Raw genomic sequence first — 18953 nt, 5'->3', positions numbered from 1 at the left:
ACTAAATAATATATATATATATATAGTATATTCATTTGCACTTTCAGTCCTCACTTCGTATTCCATATTGAACTGGATAGCTGCTCTATTCCGACACTTTTGAACTATTACAACTTCAAGAGTTCGACACTTTGTTACGCTTTACTTAAAACATATTTTTCATAAAATAAAAATAATTTCAATTTTTTGGTACTTTCGCCATTTTCTTTAAGTTTTCCTCCTACAATTACTTTCCTCTTGCTTAAGTAAAACAAATCTACGCAAACACTTACTGAGGAAAAAGATTTTTTTTAACTCTTGAGCTAATTATGCAAATACATAGTATATTTTTAAAAGCTGAATAATCGTGTGCACTGCATATGTTAGAAGTTTCTAAGCTTTTTCTAAGTTGTAGCACCCTGATGAGATTTTGAATCGTGTCACGGCACGCCAGCCATAAAAATTTTGCCTGTGGTATAGTATTTATTATATTAGGTATGTTTAGTACATGCAAAACTACGAAATTAAAACTATGACAGTAAATGATAAGATTAAAATCATAATTAATAAAATTTTCTCTAGTATTTTAATTGTAACGAATAAGAAGATTTTATACTAAAAAAAGTGCGGTTAAAGTTATTAGAATATAATAAATTTTATTGTGTTTCTGCTTCTACGGGAACACCAAAAAAGCTTCGTAATTTTCACCGAAGCGCTCATTTTCGTAAAATTCATAATAAAATATGGTTTTATAAAATTTCATAATTGTATTAAAATTTGGTAAATATATCATAATACCATAGAACATGGCATAAAACCCACTTATTCAGTTAAAAACCACTTATTCAGTTAAATCTTTCTTCTCAGATTTGCAGTTTTTACTTTGCGTGTGTAATAAGAAATATTTCAAAATCCAGAAAATTCAAGCAAATCGTTATCATGTTAAATGAAAAATTACTAAATGAATGATTTAAATACGCTATATTTTACCTTATATTTATATACTGCATAAGTAGATCATAAATACCTTATATTTATAATCCGTATAATAACACTTGCTGCTCGCTGCATAACTTATGCATCGCAAAATAAGACGAAAAAAAAACATACATTCATACAGTAAGTACCTTTCTTATAAAGAAAAAATATGAGAAACACCTAAATTTATGATTCTTGTGTTATTTATTTAAAATTTTTCTGTTTGTAATGGTAATGATTTATCAGAAATTCTGGTTTTCAAAATTATAGTTGTTATTATCCTTACACATATAAAAGTACTACGCTGAAAAGTAAATTTAACAAAACAAAAAAATATATTTTTACGTTAAACTCGAATAATCGCGATAAATTTACACTTTTACTAACTCTGAAACTTTCATGGCAAAGCCTTTTATCAAATAGAATGATAATAAACCTTAAACTGTGTTAGTAGGAGTTATATGAATGTTGATTATTTCTTTTTTAATGTATTTTTCAATTATATCAAAGAGAAAAGGTGTATGAATTATGAAATCAAGTGCTGAAGTGTCAAGTGTTGAATCAATTGAAATAAGTAAAAAATACAACACTTCCGTGAGATCGGTTTTATGTGATGGATAACGCTATTAACAATTTCTGCATAGTATCGTACAATTGTTCTTTTTAACTAAACTTTTTTTAAGTAATTTGAGTCACTGAATGGAATATGTCATTTATTTTAAAGCTATTTCAGTGGTTTCCTTGTTATTTACTTCCCTTACCACTCTCAAAAACAAAACCACTTTATGCAGCATACACCTAAAATAAAAGTCTTCAAAATATAAATAAGGGTATTTGATGAACTTAGAAGATAAATTATTTATTAAAATTATTTTTATTACTACGCCGTTCCTTTTGGTCAGCTCTAAAATTTTATTTCGATCCCGTCTCTCATAAACTTATAATTTAATAACGACATTTCTCTAACATGGGTGCTATTATTTACTTACGTGAGTCTTTTAAGAATCCCGTTTTTTTGCTTCCTACGCGAAAATTGAATCTATCAAATCAAACTTGATGGAACATTCCTAAAGCAACGTAATTAATCTTTTTTTCTGAATAATAAAATTTTTTTAAATATACTTCAAGTGGTTTATTTTTGATTTTGATTTTAACTAAACATAAAGATTAAAACTTTCAAAAAACCTAGTTCAAAAAATTTAAATATATAATTTAGAAATCAAACATGAATAATTAAAAAAATTTCACTATTCAATTATAGAAAAACTAATTTCTCCATAATTGCTAAAACTGTCTAAATGGCGTTTCTTGCTTTTGTATTAATGAGACATATGTTTCTTTTTAAGTAGGTAATTAAAGACTATTAGCTTAGATATTTTTAATCAAGTACTGTTATTAAGAATGATCAAAACAAGTGGATTCTCTTAAGAATCTGTCAACACTTCACTTCTAATACTACTCGAGGCAATCAAAGCACTTTTGAGCAAAAAAATTATTCAATTTTTCAAAACATAACAACTCTTCAACGTTGTCAAGAATCAAGTGATGCTGCTAATGCTAAAAAGAAAAAGTAATCTTTACAAAAAACGACATCAATTTATGTATTTTCGTTCCTGTATGATTTGTAATCTAAGGGAGAACAACGCAGTTAAATTTTTAAAAAATTAAAACAAAATTGCTTTTTTTGATAGTCATCCTTTTAGGATTATTGAACCAAAATATTGAATTAATTGACGTAAAAATTGCAGCAATCTCGAGTAACAGTAAATCTCGCGATTCAGGGCGCTCTGAGACCATGAACAAGTGAAATTGTGCTCTCAGTTAACTAATGGATTTGCTCACTCCGATCAAAATATTTTAGTAAAATATAATCATTTCAACTATTTTATAGAAATAATTTTTTTAAATTATGTAAGAAAAAGAATTAATGGTGCTTTCAATATAAATAGTCGTAATTGCAACTTAAATAGCTGCAGTAATTTTTAAATAAGGTTGCAATGGATTATTGACAGTTTTGGGACAATTCGAAATAAATGGAGACTGGAAAGTCAAAGAATCTGCTCAAAATGAGGATGACCATAGAATTTAGGCTGCTACTCTTAAACACATTTGAGGCGTGTCACATGAAGGTAGATCGATATGAAAAAAGGCTAGAGTAGCTCTTGAGGCTGCTGAAAATGATGGTGAAAAAGCATCATATGGGCCTGGTATTGATGCATTTTAGAGTTGCAGTATTTTATTTATTTATGTGGATTATTGATCACCAAACTTAAATGCAATTTATTCGATACTATACTTCTCTTGCTTTGCTGTATCTTTAACTTTCGCAATTTTCACCCGATTTGCTTCAAATTTTGACATAATGTTCACAATAAATATACTTTTCGTTACAGGTGATTTTTTAATTTTTGACTGATTTTGAGTAACCCACGAAAATGTAAGTTATTTTGTATAATTTTTTGAATTTTTTTAAACGCCGATATTTTGTGATATAATGATCACAATAAATATAGTTTTCGTTACAGGTGATTTTTAAATTTTTGACTAATTTTGAGCAATCCACGAAAATGTAATTTATTTTATATTATTATTTTGTAAACTCCGATATTTTGTGAAAAAGATGCATTTTTTTAAAAGTCTTAAGAGCAACGAAAACTGAATTCATGTAGTTAAAAAAAATTGAAGCAGAATCAAATTTGGGTGGTTTTTTTAAACGTATGAATACAGTAAATTACGGATAATTTGAAAAATAAGTTAACACATTGCATTATTTGAACGCTACATTTAAATATCTGTATTTCTAACATGATAATATGAAGATTAGAATGCGTACAATAAGATAAAAAGTCTTAAGTTTATCATCAATCACTAAGAATTCCTTTTAAAAAAATCCTTTTTTTTTATAAACATATTTGTACTGTGTTGTTGTCATTTAAGAATGGAATGTATGGAAGTATCTTCAAATAATTTTTGAATCCAGAATAATGTTAAAATAAAGTGGATAAAACTATCGTTACTTACAATAAGAAATACTTTAATAAAAATAAAAGAATTGTTACAATTCCACGAATTAATTTTTTGAAGGAACAGCGCTTCTAAAGTTTAATGGCATTTTTTAGTGCAAACTATAAAAATATATTACAATTTAAGCTAACATATAATTAGTTAAGTATACACTAATCCCCCCTTTTTAGGCGAGTATTTCTGAGACATACTAGACATGAAAATATTACGCGTAAAAATTGAAGCGCAAACAATACTTAATTAACACAAGAATAATTACTAACGGAGTGAGATTAAACTATCCGTTTTAAGATACCAGCTTAATTCATTGTTTCTAGGTTCACTGTTTGTTCACCATTTTATATTCACGGTTCATTCTTATTACAATTTGTCAGTAAGTTTCCATTACATTTTGTTAAGATGCCATTTTATAATTAAAGAAACAAATTTGAAGTNTTATAATGGTAATGCTATAAGTATTAAAAAATAAATTACACCAATTTATTTCATTTTAAAAAAGAATAGTTAAAAAGCTATTAAAACAAAATTTTTTTTAAAATTTTGTTAACACTGAAACCAACTTATACATAATGACAGAAATTATGTAACAAAATTATTAATTACAAGCAGCAAATTTTATTAAATTTGTAGATTTGTGTCATAGTGATGACCCTTACAATTAGGTGAGAGATTGTAAGCAAATGAATTTTATTCTGTTTTATAACCAACGTTGAACATCCAACCCAATTCTGAGTTCATGACGTTCAATGATTAGCTTCGTAGTCATGTAATTTCAAACCCAGCCCAGAAGACAACGGAACTCCTGGATCAGACATTGAGGCAAACTAACCTTCGTGCAGTACTTTTTTGATGAAACCAACCCACATTTACGTTACAGGGAGAGGAAAACCACGAAACCCTCTCGCTGTTAGTCTGGCGGTAAGGGGATTTGAACCCACTGATGATATTTTGCGTGAGCACTGCTGTTGATGCGAGCCGGGCGCGGAATTCGTATCTACCAGCCACCGCTGGTATTCGAACCCGGACCATCTCAATGGGATGCAAGCGCTCTATCGTCTGAGTCACCGAGGCTCCCTTTATTAAGATTGGAGTAAAATTGGATGGTATTCATTTTTTTTTTAAAAAAAAAGCACTCTTATGAAAGTTGCATTAAAAAAAAAAAATGTTGTTATTTGCCTAAGTATATTTTTTACAAATTAATATTTTTCACATTTTAAAAAGTCAACAGTTGTTTTAGTTGTAGCGAGTATTAAACTTACGTTGAATGAATTTATTTATTTAAAAATCACTGCATCGTTTAGTGAATACGAGATCACCTGAAAAATTACAACTGTGATGTATGTACAGTCCGCAAAAAAAAAAACGAATCACCCTGAATAACTTTTGTTCTAATGATCGGATTTTCACGAACTAAGCGTCANACCCCAATTCTGAATTAAGGGAATTTTCTCCGTAATGATAATGGTTAGTGCTTAAAAAAATAAGGAAAAGCAAGTACGAAATTCCTCATTAATTTGCAAGATTTGGGTTAACATTGAAAAAGAGCATTTTTCGAATGAGTCAAAATGTTCTTAATCACGCATTTCAAGCAGTATTCATTTTTATAAACGCACTTTTTGAGCTTTGTCTTCTCTCTTAAACACACATTTCGAGCTATGTATATTTTCTTAAACACGCTTTTTAAGCTGTGCCCATTTTTTTTTAACCCTTTGACGTAGATGGGATACCGGTGTCCCTTTTATATATTTTTTTCTTATGCTCAATTACAAGCAAAAATGAGTTTTGAAAAATTTTTTTATTATAAAAAGCAGTCTAATTGTTACTAAAAAGTAGATAACCGGAATTTTATTTATAATAAAATATAGTATCCCAAAAAAAATTGTTTGAATTATTTTTATTGATGTTAAAAGAATTATCATTAATTGATTTTGTAAATTAAAGAAATTTTGATGATGAACCACTAGAACAATTATTACTGAAAGTGAGATGTGTTTGGAAAAAGTCACCGGTGTTTCATGATGTATTTCAGGACCATAAATTATTAAAATGCTAAATATAACATTTTTCAAATATTTTGACCTAAATTAATGCGAAAAAATGAAAAAAGTATGCAAAATTAGTTTAATAAAATTTCTGCATCAAAGAGGGATTTTGAGCTGTGTCCATTTTTTGAAACACCCGTTTTGTACTGCGTCAAGAATAAAAAGATCACCTGCGAAACGAAAAAGACAATCAAACGACAGAATTTTTACTACTAAATTAAAATTTGAATAAAATTGGTCAAATAGTTCGTGAGAAATTAAATTTTAAAAATACAATTATTTTTAAAATTTGATTTCGCAGGAACAATTCGACCGATTTCGCTCAAATTTTGAAAGGCAAATTATATTTTTTAAAATTACATAAACAATTGTATACCTTACAATCCAATTTTTTTCTGACTATTACTAAATAAAATAATAAAAATTTACTATAATTTATTTTTTTCGCGGAATTATCTTTGGATAAACGAATTTTATAATTATGAACACATTTCTTTTTAATTCACTTAGGAAGTTCTCGAGATAAAGTGAAATATGCAGATAAGTAAAATTATAGTAAGGGGTCCAAACTTTGGACCGCTCTTCTGGCCAAACTATTTAGACTAAATTTCCTAGATTGCGACTCCCCTATATTCTGGGGGTTAGAAATTCGAATCCGTTGCAAAACAGGTATATTTATTCAGAGAAAGTGTTTTCTTTTGTATCTGATTTCGTAACTTAAAATATCACCGCACTAATTAGAATAGTTGAGGTCACTCCTAAGATCATTAAGATTGAATCCTAGTACGTGAAGATCCAATCATTAGATCAAAAGTTATTTAGAGTGGTCCGTTTATCTTTTTGCACCCTGCACAAAAATGAATAATTAAATTCAACCAATTTAAGTAGAACTAAAGCGTTATAAATTTAAAGAAATCCTCGCGAATTTGGTGCCGCGGAAGACGAATGCACGTGAGACAGTTAAAGTTTGATAGTTTCTATAAAGTTTGCAAAAAAATTCACTATTCATCGTTTTAAACAAATCAAAAAACTTTTTTTCAGAAAATTTGAGCGTTTTTATTTTTTTATTATCATAACCTATTTAGGATATACGTGTTTAAGATATACTCTCTCAATAATTGTTTTGCCCAGACAATAAAAACCATGAGAAGGGGTTAGTGTGGACATGCAAAGGAAATAATTATTTAATAGACTTGTTAGAAAGGAAGTAAAACTAAAATATAAAAAATTTTAATCCAGAAATTTAGTCTGAAGTTCAAACTGTTTATTTCAATAATTGTTAAAATTTAATTAATGTTAATATAATTTACAGTTAATAAATTAGATATATTCGAATCATCTGATAAAACTTTTTAACGAAAGGAAACATGATTTAATATTTAGAAATTTTTTTTTTTTGAATTTTTTTTTTATTTTATTGACTTGTTTGACAAATAAGCATTATTATAGACGAATTATTCGTAATTTTTTTTAACTAAGTCAGATAACTATCTAATTAGTGAGCAATTTTCGAGTTCTTTCAATTTGCAGGACACATTTGAAGCCTAGCTCCCATGAAAGGATGAAGGTCATATTGTCATAAATATAACACCCATTGTTTCATATATCATGTAAAAAAATTCAAAAGTTCATAATAAATTTTCATACCTATCTATATACATTGCAATCATTATTAACGATTACAATTTTCTTAATTATACCTATAATTGAAAGACGATTTCAAGTAATTATTATATCTAAGACTAATAGTTTGCAATCAATTATATAATTTGTTTTAAAATTCATATTATATTTTCTCATTCATAAATATGCTTTCCATATTTTTATATGTTTTCACTTCAGTAGAAAAAATTGAAAATATTGAAGACATTTAAGTTAAGTTCTACAAGATAAAATTTTAATTTAAAAATATTACAAAAAAAATTATTTTTAATATGTTGCTTTAACTCTTACACGCTTACCTGTTTTTCTTTCTTTCATTTTTTCACATTATTTTAATGTAATTGAACGCTTAATTCGAAAACAAAATTATTTAGAGAAGTAAAATTCATGTCGAGCTCTAAACTTTTTTGCAAGTAACTGAATTACATACTAAAAATAAAATGTAATTATAAATACAGAGTTTAAAACTGTTTGATTAATAGTTTTTAAAATCACATGGATTCAAATTACTCTTAAATGACTCTTTGAATGAATGATGAATTATGATTATTTTTACAAGATGAATCAGAACAGTATCCTAAGAGTTCGAAAGACACTTAGACTAAATCAAAATTTTAATTCAGCGAAGTTTAATATTAGTTAAAAAACTTAAAAAAAGAATATTAAAATCAAAAGAAACTGTTAAAATCTTAACTAAACGAAACAGAAAAATCATTTATTTATTTAGTTTAGTAGGGCTATTTAATAGAAAATAAAAATGTTTCCTTCAAAAATTTTGATTTTTAATACTTTAAAAATATACAAGATGAAATTTTGGATTAAAATTTATTAAAAAATAAAACAATTGCTTAAATTTTAAATTATATTTTGACATTTTACACGTATTGGCACAATCAACACTTATTTGCTAAGCAAATAAGACATAGTAATTTTAAAATGTAAATGTAAGGTTGCATGCTATTTTTATATTTAATTATTCAATTTTGTGTGCAATAATAAAACAGTAAACGATCTTAAACAATTAAAGGGGTTTTCAAGTGTAAAATACTATTTATAACAAGAAAGAGAAACATATACTTTATTTTACAGTTTTTACTATTTCAAAAACAAAGACTTTATACAGCTTTCAAAGTTCACTCAAAATTTTAAATTCATCGTTCAATATATTCCAATGAAAATATTCAGTAGTCAAAAAATTACAATAGGACTTTTTTAAAAAAAAAATACAAATTTATATCGATGTCCAATATTAAATGTCCATCACGAAATAAAGCACCAAATAAATTAAAAACTGGAACTAACAATAGAAGTTTAAAATTTAAATCATATCTACAAAAACAAAAAATAAAACTATACAAGAAATAAATTCTCAAATTGATATATAAGCTTTTTGTCTCACTGTAAACAATAACAATATAGGTAATGAGATCTATAAATAATACAGCTGCTTAAATTAAATAAAATTTATCTAAAACAAGGAATACAGCTGCTTGTATTAAATCTGATAAATTATCAAAATTTACTTACTATTATTATTTATTGGATGATACTTTATGTAATAAAAAGTTTCAAATAAAATATATAAAATATAAATTAGTCATAAAATCAGATGAATAGTAGACTTAAAATTTTGATCAACTTTCAATAAATATCTCACTACAAATAAGATATTTACTGCAAGAAAAGAGAAATGTTTTAACATTGTCTAATTCCTACCATTTCAAGATCACATATATATATTAACACTTTATGAAAAATAAAATGTGCATATCTTCCTCCTATATTATTGTTCATCTCTGAAAAAACTAGTTTGAGAATAACACGTTTCACCATTTTTAATAAAATAACTATTTCACAACAGCGTAAATCAACCATCGAAAATTTTTGAAAAATTATTTCCTACTATACACAATTATATAATGACAGTAAATTGATGAAAAGTTTTAAAAATAATAAATCATATAGAATTATATATTTCTTATCTGCGTGTGAAAGAAACAAACGGTTCTAAATTTAACTCAAAATTTTCAATTTTAGTGTTATGAAAAAACATTTGTAACTGACAAACAACTTCATGTATACTTCAGTTAAACTTTATTTTATGTATAAACTCATTAAAATATTTAATTTTGGACATATGGTCATTTTAATACAATAGAGATGATTTTAAAGTAGTATGGAGGTAACAGGTGAAATATCTAATTAAGTGAGAGGTGCAAGAAAAAAGTCTTCTTTCAAGATTGTTAGGGGAAAAAACATTGAAAAGACAAGGGAGAAGTTGAAGTTAAAGTAATTGTCCGCAGCGTTATAAATATACAATGAAAAGACACTAGAGCATGACCCGCTTCTTTCTTTCACACAGATTAAAGCATTTTGTTTTTAAAATGTAATATACAAGTCAATTTTCGAATATGAGGAAGAAATACATTTTTTTTTAAAAATGGTTTCTTTAGAATAATGAAATAAAATTTCGCAACTTTCGGTGGCATCAGTTACAATTTATAGTTCCATTCATATAATACAAGTTATAAGTTCACTTGACTTAACAGGAGCTGAAGCAGCTAATCTAAATGATTATGAGTGAAAAAATGGGGAATGAATAAAGAAGTCACCAAAAGGGAAGATTTTTAAAAGAGTTTTAATACCAAGTAAAGTCAATGCATGGCATATCACTCTAATGAATAAATCTTATTTTTTTTCTAGGGAAATATGCCAGAATATTTTTAAAATAATTTTCTGACGTTTAATTTTTAAAAATTCAAAAAATATTAAAAATCACTTTATTAAATCACTTAAAATACAATGCCTCATTGATAAAAAATATTACACTTTTTAACTTTTCCAAGCGTAATTATCGTATGATGTATTTTAAAAAATTTTAGTTTTATTTTCTTATATTTATAGCAGCTCATACCAACACCATGGAAGCTGCTTAACCTAGATTTATTATAATTTTTTCACTATGCAATATCACATTTCTGCACTGTACGACAAAACTCAACAATCCAATTATGTTGACTTTTTTTTTTACTATAATTGTCTTGTAAACTCAATAATTTATTTATAGTAAAACACACAGCTGCTCTTTGGGCTTAAGACACAAATAATAAGACAATTTTAAAGCTTCAACCTAACATTGAAAGACAAGCAATAGTACAAATGTCGACGAAAATATGTATTAAATATAAGCATTTATTAAACATGATATGAATAATAGCCGCAATAGATTATAAGTAAAAGTATGTTAAACTAAAGTTAAATATTGTCATTAGAAATGTTCAAAATTATTGTTTTGTAGAATAAACTAAACTTTAGCCATCAGTCCCTTAAAATAAAACTGTTGAGCTGTGTACCAATTTTAAATAATGAATAAATGGATATTTAAGTTAATTATAACACAGAGCATATTCACAAAAACATCAATAATACAAATTCACATCGACCTTTAAGACTAAACTTACAATTTGTGTACAAATGAAATTTTCTAGCAGCAACAGCCAATCACAGACATTCAAATATCCGACACAGACCATCAAAAGACTAGGCACATTAGTTAACTCTTATCATAAGACATTTCACACCACACTATGTGATATTGCATAGTGAGATTATAAAACATGATGCTTGAAGGCTTAAGAAGCGAAAAACTTAGCAAAGGCTATAAAATAAATCACCGTCCTCTTCATGTAAAATCGTCAGCTTCGAATCAACCATGTTTATTTCATGTTCGGTTCCCCTAGAACGCTTAGATGTAAGCGTAGACCCAGAACAATAGTCACAAGGAACACAGAGCATAAGCCTAAAAATGAGTAACAAACCCCCAAGGAGCTGAATTTTATTATGCCTCGGCAATAGCTGTTCTATAAAGTCATTACAGCGAAGAAAAATACAGCTTAAGCCAAGGAACCCAGTTTTGAGGTCCTCCTCCACATTGCCCCCAATGTACTATGTAATATGGGTTTCTACTGGATGACACAGCAGTTGCACTTTGGCTTTTTCTTGAGAATCACTTGTTCCACCTGCGGTGTGTCAGAGGGAGGCATTATGACGCTGCGTTGTACCTCCACTATGCCCGGTGTAGCAACTTTGGGGGTGCTGCCATTAGCCCCTTTTCCCAGGGGCTGATTGCTGTTGGGAATTATGGCCATTTCTTTAACCTCTTTGCCATTAGGAGATCCGGAGACAAACGAGTCCATCTGATCGTGATGCACGCCATTCACAACAACGCCGTCCATGCTTGTTTCTTCACCTTTCACTGGGGTAATGGGTTTGCCCTCTTTGATCAGACTCACTATCGTGTCTGCCTCTCGACTCAGCTCACCGTCAGGTCTGAAGGGATTGTCTATACCACTCTCGTGACTGCAAGAGAAAATGGAATTAGAATAAAGGATGGACAAATTACAGTAATATACAAAGAAAATATATGTAATACTGAGCGTCGATAGTATCTGTGACTCACAACGTCAACGACTCAGCGCTAAAAACAGAAGAGACTTGTTTCACAGATTATTGCAATTTTACGTCTCTGAGCTTGCGGATAAGGCACAATGCGCTAAAATGGTGACGTTGGCGCTCTCTGTGCACTAACTATTTCTTATTTTATTTTATAAACGTAGTTGAACAATCAACCCAATTTTGGGTTCACGACTACCAGTGTTCAACTCCGTAGCCTTGTAATTTTGAACTCAATCCAGAAGACAAGGGAACTCCTGGATCAAGTATTGGGAGAAATTTGCTTTCGTGGAGGACTTTTTTGATGGAGCTAACCCGCACTTGCTCTACAAATTAATTTCAAAAAAAGGTTGCATTATAATAAAGTCGCTAAAAGTAAGTTTTGTGACAGTTAAAATTATTTTAAGTATATAATATACAAAAATATTTTTGAACCGAATATAACTTATTAATTTAAAGTGTTTGTCTTCTTAATGCTTTTAGGATAAATATTAAAATTTATTTCAATGATTAAAATAAAATTGTAAATAATTTAGCATAGAATTTAGTAGTACCACTGAAATATTTTAAGAGCTTTTGTTTGAAATCGAATTTTAAAGATAAATGACTCGAATCGAATTTTAAAGATAAATGACTCATTCAGATCATAACTTTTAAAGATCATACTTCAAAAAAAATGCAAAACATTTTTTAAAATAATTGCACTGTTGCCAATTATCTGGAAGATTTTTTTTCAGGAAAAATGGTAGAAAATTTCATAGTTTCATATTTGATTTTTTGTTAAATAAATTTGTTTTAATATAATTTAACCACCATTCTACACCAACATATTAAATATATAATAAAATAACAAACAGAAAATAAGATATCTGAAAAGTAATAAAAATTGTTAAACAATAAGAAAATATTTAATGATAACATAATTAGTGAAAACATTGGGAAAATTATTTGAATAAAATACATTAAAAACTAATTAACCATGAAAAGATAGAGCTTCTTTTTTAACTCACAAGATATATCTACAAAGCAAAATGTACTTACAAATAAATATTAACATATCTTTTACCAGACGCTAAATTTTTATTGTTTATTAAAGGTATGTATAAAATAATAGGCTCGAAGACATACAAACAACTTGAAAAAAGTTAAAAATAATTAGAACAGAAAAAAAAGTCATAGAAAAATGAATTTTAAATAAAAGAAGAATAAAAATTACTCAAGATTTAAAAACGTAAGAAAAAATTTAAAATCTTAAAAAATATATATAAAATAATCTTAACAAATCTTAAAAACTTAATTTTCTTAGAAATTCTCTCTCTTTTTTTATCAAAATTAGACATTAACTGAATAGTAGGAAGTAAGGTAATATCCAAATAGAGCTACATACACAATGAAATAACAATTTTCTTACACCGATGACGAATTTAAATTTTAAGAAAAAACATGATTAAGGAGCACATTTTATTTATTTCTCTAAAGAATTAAAGAAATCATAAATGCAATTTTTTACATTATTTTATTTGCATCAATAGACCTATAGTAAAAAATCGTCAATTACAATTTTAAAAGTTAAAAATCAGCTGAAGTTGGGTTTGTAGAAAAATGTTTTTATGAATAATTTTAACCAGTCTGGTTTGTGATTTGCAGTAGTGTCCTAAGATATAATTTAAAAAGCCAGAAACCGACCAATAGAAAGCGAATAACGTAACCAGTATAAAGAAATAAAATTGTGTTCTATATTAAACTTGGGACAAAAGCGAAATGAAAAACAGGAACAATTATCTTGGTGGGGGGGGGGCTTATTTTATTTGGTGAAAGTAAAAATTTTCAAGGAATCTGATTTGGCGCAATACATTGCAACATTATTGTTAAGCAGTAGTGTAAATAGTTCTATTTAAAAAAAGTAGTAAAAATAAAACAGTATGGCATTTATCAGGAGTTTCCTCCTTCAAATTTTGATTTTTTTTCTATATATATTAGCTGAACACTTTTCAGAGATTTACATTAAAATATCTAAAAAAGAACAGTTTATAAATACTTTTTAAGTTTATAAATAATACAGTTTATAAATTTATAACTTATATTGTAATTAAAATAAATTCTATATTAATTACAATATAAGTTATTAATCATTTATTGTTATCACATTCATAAGTTAGCCAATTCGAAACATCAGAGAAATTTTTTTTTTCTATTGATGATAAATATTAGCATAAATTCAGAGCAAAGAAAGTATAGATTTACATAAAAATATTTTTTATTTATAAGAAAAAAATAAATATTTAAACTCAATCTCATAAATACACACATTTAAAAATTGTAAAGACAGTCTTTTTTTTCTTCTCAGAATATTTAATACGTTAATTTAATATTCGAATTGTATGATAATAACCATAAGAAGCATTGATAAAATCGTAAATATTATTTTACATGGGAAAAAAACCATTGATTTTAAGAGTACCACTTTTAGTTTTAGAAAATCTCACAAAAATAAATACAAATGTTTCAAATTTTTATACAGATTATCCTAAAAATATATTGATTTTTTGAATATCAGTCTACTTTAGCTAGCTTCCAAGGAAAATACATTTTTTAAAGAATAACATATATATTAATTTCGCATGTATAAACTTTAAAAAATGAGTATTACAATTAATAATGCATGCTTTGAATTTACAATTATTAAAAACAATTTTTTATTCGGATAAATTAAAACTTTAATTTCATTCAAAACTGTATAGTTACTTCCTCATTTTGAAACATTTACGACAGTTAATTTTTCTTAACTGATAAATCTACAAAATTTATATACATATAAAAAAAAAGAACATTCAACGTTTAAATCATAAATAAAAAGTGAAACAAAAATAGAATAAAATTTAATTACATATTTGGTCCTTACAATAAAATCTAGGATCACTCAAATTACCTGATATTCAGGAGAACTAGATTAGCAATCAAAGTTTACAAAATCTTCCTTAAATATAATTAAGAAAGGATACATACTCAGAGCATACGACCTCTTCCAATAAGGACCAAATAGTAAAAAAGCCACAAATATTCCCAACATATCCACCCGACTCATGCACTCCAAAAATAAATTTAGGGAGGGTCTTAACATACCGTTCTACTGGTACAGTCACGTAGTACACATGCAGGCGATTATCTATGGAGGCCATGGATAAAACAGCTCTTCACTTTTAGTGTGTAGGATGAGGCAGATAAAACTTTTTTTAAAAAAAAAAGAATCCTCTTACATCCTAAAGAGCAACATAGCTTGACAACAGACGCAACATCCTCTTGTGGAGGCTCGAAGCCTCGTTTTCCGACGGTGTTTCATGAGCAAATATTATGCTACACATGAAATATACAATATTTTGAGCAATAAATTAGTGTGCGCATTCTGCCTCATTCATGTGTGCGTTGGCCGGGACACACTCGGCACACGACTATCTATTATTTTTGTTTCTTTTCCATGGTGTACCGCTAGCGACATTTCAGGGATCGCCAGACGAAAATGGAGAGTTTGGCTGCCAAAAAAAGGTTGCTGGAATAGAGAATCGATCGCCAAAGTATCGCCAATGCTTAATGTCGACAGCTCAGACTTAGAGGATTCGGAACAATTTTTTATTGAATGAAACAATCATTAAAGGAATACCAACAAGAGAGAATTCGAATTTAAGATGTCTAGAAAATTGCTCCGCGATGCCAAATATTGTTCGGGAACGAAGTAAAGAAGCGAGAAACATGCATTGAGAATTTCTTTCAAATGACAAATAAGAGAAAGTAAATTATATATTTTTTTTGTCCTTTCATATAACACAGCCACAGATATTAAATTATATATATATTTTAAAGTTAAGTTAATAATAAATACGCATATGTTTGTTAAAAAAAGGTTTAATGTTTGGTTTAATAATGTGAAGAATTAAATCGAGTTTTAAAAGAAATTTATAAAGCTTTTATATCTTGATGATTTTACGGAATGGAAAAAAATACATATAGTTTTAATACACGTGAATAAACAAATATATTTTAAATTTTTGAATATAAAAATAATTTATTTGTAGGAGTGAAATATTTAAACTAATTTCATGTTGTTAAAGAATTAGATAGCAATTTAAAAAGAGATTAAGTTTATACATATTTATGAATTTTTGTAAAAAATATGGTTTAGTTGATACAAATATAACAAGACTGAAAATTTTAAAATATATGTTAAGACTAGCCATTAAAAATCAATTATGGTTTGCATTTATATATTCAATTATAAAGAGTAACCAGCAACCATATCTACAATGGGAGAAATGTAATTTTGATTTATAATGAGTAATGTTCAAATCGTTTCTAAATTTCGTTATAAATTGTAAATTCGCAGTTACCCCCCAAAAAAGCATTTTTTTCAAAATCGATAAATAAAATAAGTTGCAATATAAGCTATTAAATAATACTTTTTTTTATTTATTCATGAACTTTATTTGAAAAATCTTAACAAAATATTTAGCTTCAAACAGAATCATGCAACATATTTTTCATTATAAAAATGTACCCTCAATATTTTTCAATTCAGAACTAAACATTTCACAAAATTCTTTTAAGGAACTAAGTTGATTGGTGATACCTTTAAGTCATAATTTTAGAACTACAATTCTTTGAAAGACCTGGTTTTTTGTGTTTTTCCCTTTTTTACAAAAACAGGACCTTATTTTTATGTATTAGAAAAAACTGAACTCTGACAAAAAAAAATCGATTCAACAGTAATTTTAGATTCAGAAAATGAGTAGAATTTCGATTCAGGAATTTTTTTTATCAAATTCACAAAAACAGGACTTTTTAGAAAAAAAGTATGCAACGATTTCTAGTTTTGGGGATTTTTCACAAAAACAGGATCATATTTACAAAATCGGAACTTTCGCAGAAAACCCCTGATTTCCCGATGTATTTAAGTATTTGGCACTAAATAAGCTAAGTTTCTACGAAACGAGAAATTTTTCTTGAATTGAAATTACTGATTTTCAAAAGTATAATCACTTTAGAATCTATAATACACTTAATATTCCCTACCTTTAAATAAACTAGGGTAAAACTTTTTAAAACAGCAAAAACAATTACAAAAAAAAGCAAAAACCTCTTAATCTGACTTCAAACAACATACTTCGATAAATAAGGTTCGGATAGTTTATTAATTTATGCTTTATTAATTAAAAGTAATCATTTAATAAATTTAGTCTAATACATCGTGTTAACATTAACATGAAACAAAATCATAGTTATCCACACTTTAAATCATGTAAAATATTAAATATATTCATTTTTTTTTTACATAGAGAAATGGATATTACAAAAGAATCAACTGCCATAATATCAGAGTTCAAATTAGCTTTTGCTAGTAATTATATCATTGAGCTTAAAATAATTTCTAATAATTCGAATGCATAAGGTATCAAAATTTTTACTGATGACACTGAATATGACTGCTAAGAATTAACGCGAGTTTCTGTTAATTTCAGGAAATTAAAAAAAAGATAATAAAAAGTTAAATTTTTTTTTCTCAAAAAGAACTAAAAATAAATTATCAAACACGTGATAAAGTAAATAGATAACTTAAATGAAACACACATTTTTCTTAAATAAAATTCTAGAATTTGCATTGAAGTTCCAGAATTTGCATTGAAGTTCCAGAATTTGCACTCAAACTGTCTTTTTAAAAATGAGCAAAAAATAAAGATTATTTTTCTAAAGTTGAGTACTAGAACCCTGCAGACTTTTAAAATGAGTATAAATCAGACATAAAATACAATATAAAATCAAATAACAGCGATTGATTAATNATAACTTAAATGAAATACACATTTTTCTTAAATAAAATTCTAGAATTTGCATTTAAGTTCCAGAATTTGCACTCAAACTATCTTTTTAAAAATGAGCAAAAAATAAAGATTATTTTTCTAAAGTTGAGTACTAGAACCCTACAGACTTTTAAAATGAGTATAAATCAGACATAAAATATAATATAAAATCAAATAACAGTGATTAATTTAAATTATACAACAAAATAATTGAATGGGTGATATAGTTTAGTTTCGAAAAAATAATGAAAGGATAATCACCATCGTTAATTGAAAAATGTGCACAAACATTATGATCAAACTAACTAATATAGTTCACAATAATTTTTTTTTAACTTGAGAAAATCAGAAATACAAAAGGAAATGGGTATTGAGTAATGCGTTTAAATAAGGCACATTTATTTACAAATGCAACATTCAAAATATAAGCAAAGGTTTAAAATTTGGTCCAGTTTCATGTCAAATAAAAGCAACGTCTTCATTGTTTTGTTCTTTCTCAATCGATAGTTACACTATTATAAATATTCGCCTAGTCTTTCGCTTATAATAATTTACTGCACGCAAGGAATCATGTGACTCGACGAAAATCATTAAGGTTATCAAATATAGCCGGGAAGAGCGATAAAGCGCCAAATGAAGTTGTAGGCTTCCTCAAAGGTGTTTCCCCATCATCCCAATCCCGACATCCTCTCGCTATTTCTCCCCCCCCCTCCACCCTTGCAAAAAGAGCAAGGATGGAAGACAGTGTTAGATATGAAAGGAAGTACCCATTTAAGAATAAAATAATTAATTTATTCTTTAGTTTTATACAACCCAAAAAGTACTAGTTTTATCAAATTAATTTTCTACGCTTAGGAAATATTTATGAAGGCATCATTCAGAAAATAAAATTGAATTCAGCTGGAATTTTAGATAAATATGGATTCTAAAGTGCAGTAATATTTTACGAATTATTAGAAAATAATCC

General features: G+C 27.2%; 1 protein-coding gene across 1 annotated transcript in view; it reads right to left on the bottom strand.

The window, feature by feature from the left end:
* Positions 1 to 8759: 8759 nt before the first annotated feature.
* LOC107457006 (uncharacterized) overlaps positions 8760 to 18953 on the bottom strand; it is a 206642-nt gene continuing 196448 nt past the window's right edge. The window contains exon 4 of the mRNA XM_016075024.3: positions 8760 to 12044. Within this exon, the coding sequence (XP_015930510.1) occupies positions 11648 to 12044 (397 nt within the window). The 3' untranslated portion in view covers positions 8760 to 11647. The remainder of the gene's footprint in view (positions 12045 to 18953) is intronic.

Source organism: Parasteatoda tepidariorum, chromosome 4, assembly GCF_043381705.1.
Source record: "Parasteatoda tepidariorum isolate YZ-2023 chromosome 4, CAS_Ptep_4.0, whole genome shotgun sequence".
Classification (NCBI taxonomy): domain Eukaryota; kingdom Metazoa; phylum Arthropoda; class Arachnida; order Araneae; family Theridiidae; genus Parasteatoda; species Parasteatoda tepidariorum.
The sequence above is the reverse complement of the archived record's forward strand: the minus strand, read 5'-3'. Positions and strand labels throughout refer to the sequence as shown.